This window comes from Ascaphus truei, chromosome 21 (assembly GCF_040206685.1).
Source record: "Ascaphus truei isolate aAscTru1 chromosome 21, aAscTru1.hap1, whole genome shotgun sequence".
NCBI lineage: Eukaryota > Metazoa > Chordata > Amphibia > Anura > Ascaphidae > Ascaphus > Ascaphus truei.
This window is the reverse complement of record NC_134503.1, coordinates 15,908,341-15,919,383: the sequence shown is the minus strand read 5'-3', so window position 1 is coordinate 15,919,383 and position 11,043 is coordinate 15,908,341. Positions and strand designations below refer to the sequence as shown.

At 44.5% G+C, this 11,043-nt stretch overlaps 1 protein-coding gene across 1 annotated transcript; it reads right to left on the bottom strand.

The window, feature by feature from the left end:
* Nucleotides 1–971: 971 nt before the first annotated feature.
* On the bottom strand, nucleotides 972–7,452 carry LOC142472440 (lipocalin-like). The gene is made up of 5 exons (XM_075579528.1): nucleotides 7,368–7,452; nucleotides 4,101–4,247; nucleotides 3,431–3,533; nucleotides 3,015–3,107; nucleotides 972–1,101 (listed from the first exon to the last, which is right to left on the bottom strand). Exons 1-4 carry the CDS (start codon nucleotides 7,450–7,452, stop codon nucleotides 3,032–3,034), a joined length of 411 nt encoding a protein of 136 aa, XP_075435643.1. The 3' UTR covers nucleotides 972–1,101; nucleotides 3,015–3,031.
* Between the last annotated feature and the right edge of the window lie 3,591 nt (nucleotides 7,453–11,043).

Here is an 11,043-nt window from a genome sequence, read left to right as displayed (position 1 = left end):
TGTCTGAAAACCGGCATGTCACAAACCAGCATTCAGCTTTGATTGGCTGACGTGAGTTTGAGAGATTTCTGTTACAATAAAGACTTAGCGCTTCTATTTGTGCTTTGACACACAGACCCCATAGATTGTACAAGTATTGCCAAAGAGGTTTTTGATGTGCATGATAGTTGGTGTTTGTAGGTCGTTATAGCAGGTATATTCCATGAATGTTAGCACTAGGTACCACATAGGATTGCTAGGTGTCCAGTATTGAACCGGACTGTCCAGTATTTGGACACTCTGTCCTGTATAAAATGAGAGGTAATACTGGACGTGTGTGTGTGTATATACCGGTATAACCTCTCTGGACATCACATTGATGTGTGGGAGCGCCTATTTTGTCAGCTCATTGTTTGCATATGGCATTTAATTTAAATGTTGTGGGGAAGAGCGCAGGGCCTCTGTACTTGCTGCGCCCCCCCCCTACTCCCCAGAAAATGCAGCGCACCTCCTGGTTTGCATTTTTACCAAGTCACAGCCCCTTCCTCTTCTGAAACAGGTTCTGGCACACCCCTTTTTGAGCCCTGCCTCTCTCTAGCAGTGCACCAATGATATATAGTGATTGCCTAGTGATTGCCTGGTCACATGATCTTCCCCATAGAACTTTGCGTCTTTGATCCTCTTCTGCTGCACTGACAGCCCTTTAGTGAATCCCCCAGCCGAATCTTCGCCGATCGATCACAGGAGAACTGATCGATCGGCAACTTAGCTAATTACTAATCATTGTTACTTATCATTGTGTGGATTGTACTGATGCACATATTAAAGGGGGGAAAAAAGTAAATGTTAAAAAAAAAGGCAGCTTGGACTGCTGCTTTTAAAAACTAAAAAATTGTTATCCATTTATAAATCTCAGTATTTTGAAGTGTTCCTTAGAATTCCCTGGGTACACCAGGTACTTGCACCTAGTATAAAATAAATTACAACCAGTGTTTGTTTGAATGTAGGATTTTATTAATACGCAGACGTGCTGGGCCTCTTTCATATCCTCAGATTGAGCATAAAGCCATTTAATATATGAAGGGCTGATTACTGGAAATCTTAGGGTACTGTTCTTGCATTCTGAAAGGACAAAATCCCATAAAGCAGTTCACATTAGTAAAGTGCATTTGAATTGGAATATATTAAAAACATTTTAACGTGTTTGATAATAAGTAATACAGAAAAAACACATGTCAAATATCCTTAAATAAACATACAATACATTATGCTTTTATTAAGGCTGGGGGGGGCTCAACTCCGGTGTTTATGCCGCCCCCCCCCCCCACCCCCCAAACAGGTCAGGTTTTCAGGATATCCCAGCTCCAACACAGGTGGCTCTGTCTGAGCCTCTGAATGAATCAGCTGTGCTGAAGCTGGGACTGATTAAGACACCTGTTCTGAAGCAGGAGTATCCTGAAAACCTGACCTGTTGGGTGGGGGGAGGGATTTGAGGACTGGAGTTGAGCACCCTGGCATTAAGGGATAGCTGCAGGGGTTCCAACCTTACAGTGATAAGGCCTGAACTCTAAAGCAAACATGTTTTATGAAATATTCAGCGCTTAGGCTTGTTTGTTGTTTTTTTAATCTTCCCTGAAATCGCACAGTGAGCGTCTGAAGGTCACTTACAGCTCTAAATAAGTATTTCTGGGAGAAGAAAGAACACACATGCATGTATCTTCAGTCCACAAGGGAATAAAGAAATATAATCAGAAATCTTCTGAGTGTGATGGTGCAGTATACCGGCAGGTTTCTGCAGGGAAGTGATGGGGCTTGTTAAAGCATTATATTTCTACATCAATTGTGGGGGGGGGGGGGTTGTGTTTTGACAAACAGAACATGGTACTACACTAAATTATATATACAAGCTAATAATGGGAGGTCTGGTGAAAATACAACAGGCAAAAGCCAAGACATGGGGAAGAATCCTGTTGAAAATGTCAGCCTGGGGAAGATCCCGCCTGTGATTTCAATCTTCAATTATCTAGCAAATGTGCAGTTTTAATACTCACCTGTTAGGCTTCTGTCACGCACTGATCTGTGGGAAGGAAAAACATGGACATTTTAAAGAAGTGGTGTACACACACACATTACTTTGTAACCTACATTATTTGGGTTATCAAATCTGTGTCTGTTGTACATTGTAATACAGAGACAGAAAGGACCCTGTAATTATTGAGTTGGTGTGAAATCAGGCCTTGTATCCTAATCTTGGGACAGATCAAGAACTCTCCGTTGTGTGCTACATGCTATAGGGTAGCCAGGTGTCCAGTATTGAACTGGACTGCCATGTATTTGGACACTCTGTCCAGTAAAAAAAATAGAGGTAATACTGGACATGTACTGTATGTGTATACCGGTATTACCTCTCTGGACATAGTGACCTGACTGGCTTTAGGGGGCAGCAGGATTTCCCTGAGCAGGGAGAGATCAGGGCTGTTGCTTGGGGGGCTGGGCAGCTTCCTCCATCCTGATTGGCTGCTGCTGGGTAATGCAGCCAATCAGGAGGAGGTGTCAGGGACCTAAGGAAAGGAGGAAACAGCATGGAACAGAGAGCGGAGAGGTGTATCTGTGTGTCTCGAGCGTGGGTGGGGTTCACGAGTGCATCGCCATTGTGTTCAGTATTTTTGGAGAAGCCACAAGGCAACCTTATACACGCAGTGTGTTTGATTTTGGGCTGTTTGTTTTGTTTTCATGTAATTGTGTTGTGTGTTACAGTGACCTGGCATTCGTGCTCTATTTCCGTAGTGTTGGGTTCGCCAGTTTTGTTGTTGGGTTTGCTATGCATGAAATGTGCTTTGGTGTTTCTGCAGCTGTTGAATTCAGTTATTCATCACATTGTGTTTGTATTAAGACTTGTGTGTTTCAGGTCTGTTGGGCATTACTTTGGGCTCTTTATGGGTTAGTCTTTGTACGTGGTAGCCCAGGGTGTGCAAACTTTTTCCTCTGTGCCCCCCTGCCTGCTCTTCCCCCCTTCTCGCGCCCCCTCTCTTTACCTTGTCTCCGACATTTTTTAAATCACAGCGTGATGCGACCCTGCAGCATCATTTGACACAACGTTGCCATGGCGAACCGTCGACCAGAAGCTGCTGGAGACAAGGTAAGGGAACTTATAGAGGCCTTGCGCGTGCTTCCCCGCCATTTCATTTAAATGCTTTGGGGAAGAGAGGGGGGCTTCTGTAAGCACTGCTTCAGCACATGTGGCTCAATCAGTGGCAAACCACCTTTGCTGAAGCAGGGATATCCTGAAAACCTGACCTGTAGGTGGCCCTTAAGGACTAGAGTTGGCCATCCTTGATCTAAATGTGTGGCTTTGCTGTTCTTGATACAACGCAAATACAATGGCTAATACATGTATATTTCCACCTGTGTTTAGCATTGTACCATGTGAAATACCTCGTTGTTTTCTTACCAGTTTGAGGAAGAATGAGAATACTGTGCTCCCATAAGCCCTTGCTGCAGACAGAAATTACGGAAGTTGAATAGCTGTTCTGTCCTCAGTTTCTTACTTCGGCCTGAAACCAGAAAGCAAAACTGCTCCCAGAATGTTCCTGCCCATCATATCCTGCCTGAGGAATCTTCAACAACCCGCAGTCCTATTAATGTGCCAGTAATGCCTCCGATTATCCCTCTACCTTCACCTGATACACACAGGTTTTTTCCTGCTCTCCCAGTATACCACTAAAATATTCAATGACCCCTCATATTTCTTATTCATACTCCCATAATGTTTTATTCCATTCCACATATCCACCCGGTGTATTGTTTCCTTCCTGCTCAGATTCTTGTTTTAGCATCCGCTCCCCATTGCATCCCAATATATTCACGTCTGCCGCTGTTAAGTCCGATCCATTCCTTCTCTGCTCCTTTGTATTCTCAGTGTAAGTATCCCTCCGTTTCCCGCTTTGCTTCTCTAGGTCTTTTCTAGTAACCCTATTTTGTGGAATATGGTCCTATCCATTGCTACGCCATTTATTCTATACCTTGGGTGGGGCTTTCCACCCCAGTCATGCCTTTTCTGGCTTCTTACTGTCCATAAATGATGGATCTTCTCACCCAACCCCAGTGGAGAGTTTACTTACCAAGCAGAGTTGCTATGGTGTAGACGTCCGTGCCCTTGGTCATGCGCATGGACATCATGGCATACTCCTTGTAGTTGGTCTCGACCACGTGCAGTTCATAAACCTCACACGAGCCTTTTGGAGAAGAATACACCAAAAAGTGATTGCCTTATCTACCAAAAGTACCTCTGAGCAGGGGAACGGGGTCTTACTATTTTACTAAAACACAATTTGCCCTTATATGTATGGGATTTATGTATTAACAATATGGTTTTTTAAATTGTAATGTCATCTAACATTAGTTCCCTCATTTAGTATTAGCCTCAAATCTAATAATCATATGATCATTTGATAAATGTCAGATAAAGTAGGTGCCTGTTTTAATGTAACTGCCCTCCATGTTACTCCTGTATAGGACTAGTACAGGGGTCTGCAGCCTTTCAAGGAAGAAACACATGAATATTACACACCCCACACACACATACATATACTGTACTATACACACTAAGTAATAGGTATATACTATATAAGCATTAACATACAACAAACTTACTTTAATCAGAATTAGGGAAAGGAAAAAATATGTGGAGGAATAAAATGCATCTCACAATAATAAGTCCCCTTATTTGTTTGTTTTTTTTTCATTTTTTTCTGTGCAAAACTGTTTGTCATTTACAAATTCACCACATACATACATATTGTGATGCCGACACCACATTGCAGTCTCTTTTGTCCCAAATGAGGCAGGAAACACTGTATTTCTCTATACTTGGGGTTTATTTACAGGGATAAATAATATGAATAGGCCCACCGTCCCTTTGAGAAAAACCAAATAAAATAAAATCCTATTTCCTTTAGGAAAGCTAACTACACATTTCAGCAGCAACCCTTACTAACCCGGCTGCCAGCTAAGCCAGTTGTCAGCCCCAAAACATGTACATTGCATACAAAGTCTCTGCAGATAATAACAAAGCGCTTGCCTTATCTTTAGTCCTTTAAGGTCCTCTACAACCAGACGTCACTGCTTCAGCACAGCTCTCTCAGCAGTGTCTCTCAGACTTCTTTTACCAGCCTCCATTAGCTGGGGAGCTCCTCTGTCTCATCCCTTCTCTGGGATAAACTGTCTGTCTGTGCCTTGCAGCTTCCAGCCTTTTAAAGCACTTCCTGACTATTCAGAACAGGTTGATTAGCTTCATTAGTTATCACCTGAATAGCCTTTCCAAGGAGGATTAAATTAACTCTTTGTGGTGAAAAAGTCCAATAGCTTCCCCATTCAGCCCCGAGAGGACAGCGATGGCACCACAATATGTAACAATGTCTCCATCTGCCCACCGCCCCCTTCCTCCTCACTATGTTGCTACGCAGGGGAAATACACTCCCAGAATGCCCCAGGAGCTGAGGTCATGTGACATAGTTCAGCCAATAGGGCTGCTAGAATCTCCTAAGGGGAGATTGGAACTTTGGTAGCACTTGAAGTGCAAACTGACAGTTAGTTCAGTTGGAGCCAGGCCTGAGACAGAGAAGATAAGATCTGGGTGTCAGTGGCACCCAGACTAGGTCATATTAACCCCCTTAGGTCCAAGATAGTTCCCAATCACCTAATTAGATTGTGGCTGCTTCAGGGAACCCATAGCTTGGGACATTTCCCCATTAGCTGTATACTGTATAGTTAGTTTATTGTGCCAGTGAAGACGCCACGTTGTGAAGCATAGCCTGCAGTATGGGACCCGATCCAGGCATACATGATTAAAGACTATATTTTATTGGTGGGACCATCCTGCTGGAACCCACCCCACACAGAGGTGGAGGCTTCACTGACAGCTGCTGGATCTCCAGGATCCCTGTTGTTAATCGTCCTCTCTGGGTATTGGAGTACTCGGCAGGTACCTTAACTAAAGTGTACCAACGGTTCACGGTGTGATGCCTACATCACGTTGTAGCATCTTTTATTCCCAGTTAAAGGCAGGAAACTTTGTACTTCTCTTACATGGGGTTTATTTACAGGGATTAAATCATATGCTAACAGGCCCTCCGTCCCTTTAAATCACAACTCTCTTTTTATTATTAAGAGGGTTGTTTGTTCCGATATTGCACAATAAAGTTTGTTGTATTGATCCCTAGGTTAACTGGAAACGTATCTGTTTCCTTGTTCAACAACTATATGTGTGTTCATATATGCCGATATTGTCCTAATAAAGTTTGTTGTGTTGATATGACACTTCGACCAATCAGATTTCTTGGTCAAAGGAGCGCTTAGCTGATTGGATGTTGAGTTGTGACGTCACTCACTGGGGCGATTTGTATGTGTGTTTCTATGCCCGCTGCATTGTTAGCAATTACGCCTTGATAAAGGGCTTCTTGCCCAAAAACGCGTAGGTGCGTTGCATTGTTGCTACCGAGGGGTCAGTTATGATCCACTCATTGAATAAATAATTTTAATTTTCATACGTGGGCCTCCTCCATTTTCTGCCAGTGCTCTGCCATTTTTTCTATTCCTGTTTCTTCACCCTGCTGGGCGGATCAGCACGCCGTTTGGAACCCGTGATCTGGACCACATGGGGGACTAAGGAACTTACACAGTGAGTTGTTCCTGTTTCAGTATATTTCATGTCAGCTTAACATGTGGGACATTATTTGTACTGTCTATGGTGTGCCTGTGAGCACTTGGTAGTAGTCCCCTAGTCCCTAGCAAGGGATGCTGACACAAAGATATTTATCATTCATTGGAGTGGCCCTAGCGAAGAACCACATTTGTTAAATGGATACTATTAACCTTCGAAGCACCGGCTGCACGCATCTTTGAAAACTCCATGAGCAAACAGGAGTTCAGCCTTCTCAATTAGGCAGCAGATGCTGCTGGCTACTCTAAGGGATTACCTCTCTGAGAGCTGGAAAGGTCCCTTACTGCACTGTTCCAGCCCCTACAGGACAGTGATGGTATCATATATCCCTCCCCACCAGCAAAACATTGTCCTGTGAGTGGCCCGTGCACTATTCCTGTGCACCAGCCTCTTTGTCAGAGACATCTGACATCCATCTTTTCTTTTTCCTTGCCTTCCAGTTGAAGACTTTTTTTCTTTGGGGCAAGTACTAGGCCTTCTGGGCCTTCAGACTGGTATCTCTCTACCACTTTGTCTTGTGTCAGTTTGAGTTTAAGGTTGAAGCTCCACTTTTGTCTGTTAGCTCTCTCTGCCAGCTCAACCCAGTCTCTATCCTGCCCTGTGACCTTGATCTGCAAATCCTGAAGATGCATCTCTGTCTTCTTCCTCTTGTGCTCATCTCCCTTACCCTGTAGAAGAGCCTTGACCTCAGTCAGCTCATTGCGTTCACTCGCTTTAGCGGTGATGGATTTTGAACCTTTCTCCATCAGCATACCTTCAGTGTTGTGATCCACACCATTTATCTTCAGTATGGCAACTTGGGTGGGATTCTTATTCACCCCAAGTGCACCCCATGACACCTCTCTATTACAGTCGGCAGACTCATAGGCTTGGGTCTTTCTGCTTTGACTCTTTAACTTACTCTGTTGGGAGTGTCGCTGGACAATCTGTGAGGTCTTTCTCATCTTATGATCACAGACACTCTTCCGTCCCATTCACGACTTGTTCTTTCCATTCCATGCCTTGTGGAAAGTAGACTGTAGTACTGCAAAGGTATTGCAGCCACGATTCCTGGAGCACCTCACTTGCTCAGTCGGTTCCAACTTTGTAGTCTTGTTTTTCAAGTGAGCGGTGTTTCCAGCTCTCACTGTACCCTTGTCTTGACGGGCATTATCTTCTGTGGGATACAGATGCTTGGGACGGGCCTATACCCTTTTCTCCAACTTCAGCTGAGAAACCTCCTTCTGGGCAGCAGTAGGGTCCAACATAGCATCCCAATCAGTCTTCAGAGCATCGAGCTCCTTGCCCAGGTCTCTGCTATCTTGCGGCCAGCACGCTCAGACTCCAGACCCTTCCTCAATTCTTGAAGCTGTCCTTCTGCATTTCTTTTCCCACTCAGTGCAGCTGCTAGTTCAGCTTCTTTGGCGTTGAGTTGCTATTCCACATCTGCCAGCTGATTCAGAGCAAGATTTAAATCTGTTTCCTTTTCTTCATTTCTGACCTGCAGCAAGTTTAGTCCTTCAGCGAGAAACTGCTGTCTCTTTAAAACATCTTGCAATTCTCCTCTTAGCACCTCCATCCCTTCAGTGTGGTCGCTCTGAGTTTGCTTCCACTTATCCTTCATCATACCGCAGAGCTCTACAGTTTTTGTTGCTAGGACCGCAGCTGCTTCTGTTATCCAGGCCTCTTTCTCCTTGGCGTACTGACTCATGGGGATGGAGCAGCCCCTCTGCTTCTCCATCTCTTGCTCCAGTTTCTGGCTCTTTTCCAGCTCCCTCTCATACAGAGTCACCTGCATCTAAGCTCCACCTCCAGCGATGCTCTGGTGACATGCAACGTGGCCATCAGCTCCTCATACTGCTCTGTGGGGACACACTGGGTATTCAGCCATTCCTGTAGTACTTGCCGCATCTCCTCAGCATCCGCCCGATTCCTCTTGGCGTCTTGCAGACTCACACGCAGCTCTTGTAACTGGCTCTGCAGTTTTTGCTCTACTTGGGTGTGCTGCTCCAGGGAGACACATTCTTTATGCAGCCTTCTTTCTGCACTCTCCAGTGCTACCTGCACTAACATTTCCTGGATCAATTGCTTCTTCACTTTTTCTGCTTGGTGAAGCTTCTCATCACCTTCATTGATCTGGTCAGTCAAGTCTGAATTTTTCTGTCTCAGACTTGTATTTGCCCTTTTTGACGTCTCTTAACAAATCATGTTCTCTTCCTCAGATTCCTTCAATTCACAGACCTCTATGCTGAGAGCGTAGACCTCATGGTGTGAGAGTTCCAGCTCTGCTTTGAGCGCACGAGCTTCTTGCTGTAAAAATTCTAACTCTGTGATGAAGTTTTGCACATCTTTCTGGGACATCTCATAGTATACTTTCCAGTAGGTACTTGTTTTCTCTGATTCGATCGGCTTTCTGTACAGTATATGGCGGTAGTGGGGGTGGGGGTCAAAAACAGAGCTGGGGGGGGGTCAAAAACGGAGCAGGGGGGTGAAAATGGAGCTGGGGGTTAAACATGGAGCTGGGGGGGGTCACAAACGGAGCTGGGGGGGGGCAAATACTCACACGTCTCAGTTAAGCCTCCCCCAGCAGTAGCAGCAACAGCCGGCAGCACCATGCAGCATTTTGTAACATCAGGAAGCAGCAGCAGTGTGGCCGAAGGTTGGGGACCTCTGGGTTAGAGCGCACCGGCCAATGAGAGCCGTGGGGGGTGGGACACACGGGGTGGGGGGACACACCGGCCAATGAGAGCCGTGGGAGGGCTGGTGGACCGACGGACCAATCAAATGGTCTCCAGACACTCACAAACAAGATTTTCGATTATATAGATAGAGAATATATATATATATATATATATATATATATTATATATATACACACACACACACACACACACACACACACACACAAAAACAAATCAGCGCTAGGACCAGCACAAAAGTGATAAAAATATAAGTGAATAATTAATATGTATATTAGTGTGAATTGAATATCAGGTACTGATCAAGGAGGAATAGGCTACTAGGATGCAGCTCTAATAAGGATATGCCTAGCTTGATAATTTGGAAAAAAAAGCGCAATCCTATATAGCTGTAAAAATTTCAGGATCATTTATTATAGGCAAGAAGAGCTTGGGTCTGGGCAAACAGGTAAAAACAAACACAGTATAAGCAATGAATAACAGTGAATAAAATCAACAAAGGATGAATAAATGGAGGAAAAAATATAAATCAAAAAACGTGTCCAAAATATGTCCAATAGATCTATTGTGAAGGAGTAGTGCTGTGACTGATATATCACTTAAATGCGTAGCAATGGATGTAGCAACAAATGGAGAGTAAGGATGACCTTAGTATAGCTCAATGTGGATAAACAAAGTTGCAGTATCAGGCTGATAGATGTCTCCTGTATAGTGGATTCTGGATGTTAAGGATAAAGGCAGAGGGTGGTAAATGAACGGTCTCACCAGCTAGTGTTTCCGCTATGGACCCCAGGGGGTCTCCGTGTCCCTCCGTCAGCTGCGGCAGTAATATCACGATAGAGATGACCACGTGACGCTGATCCGGGTAACACTGGAGATGCTGTCCTGCCTCCTGTATATACCCCTCTCAGCAGCCAAATGTCTTCAGTCTGAGATGTTATCTGATGATCACTGATGATCACTGATGTAGCCTCTAGATGCCAGACTCAGCCGCACATGAACATAAACTGCAGCCTTCCACTTTGTTTCTCCGGTATAAGTTTGAATACTGCTCTCCACTCCTCACTCGTTGCTCATCCCTCCTCCCACAATCAGCTGTGACGTGACCTACGCGTTTCATCAGCTGTTGCGCTCAAGAGACCCCATGCTCATGTACACAATTATTAAAATCTATATTTTTACTGTACTATCACCTGTAAGAGCCGTGCATGGAGACGCAGCGTCTCCATGCAGCTCTTACAGGCTGCATATTTTTCTTATCAGCTATCGCGCTACAGAATTTATAGCACAATAGCACTGATACAAAAACAGGTCGCACGATAGTACCTTTTGTTTATCGGCCTTAAAAAAATGACCTTCACTTCTTAGTGAATCCCGCTTTTGGCTTCATGTTTTAAAGCGTGATAAAAAAAATCAGATTCGGACACTACAGCACTGATTTTATCTCTGCTTTGTGAATCGCCCCATTAACTGCTAGCTTGTGGTAACAAAGACTTTCTGATTACGTATTTACAGAATATTCTGTTCTGTTAACTTTTGGGTTATGAGCAGTTTGCCTTCCTGAGCCTAGATTAACTGGAACTGTGAGGTCCCTATGCCCCTTCACCTCCTCTAATTGTATTTGCATTGAGCATACAGAGGCGGCACATTTAATTTGACTGCGGC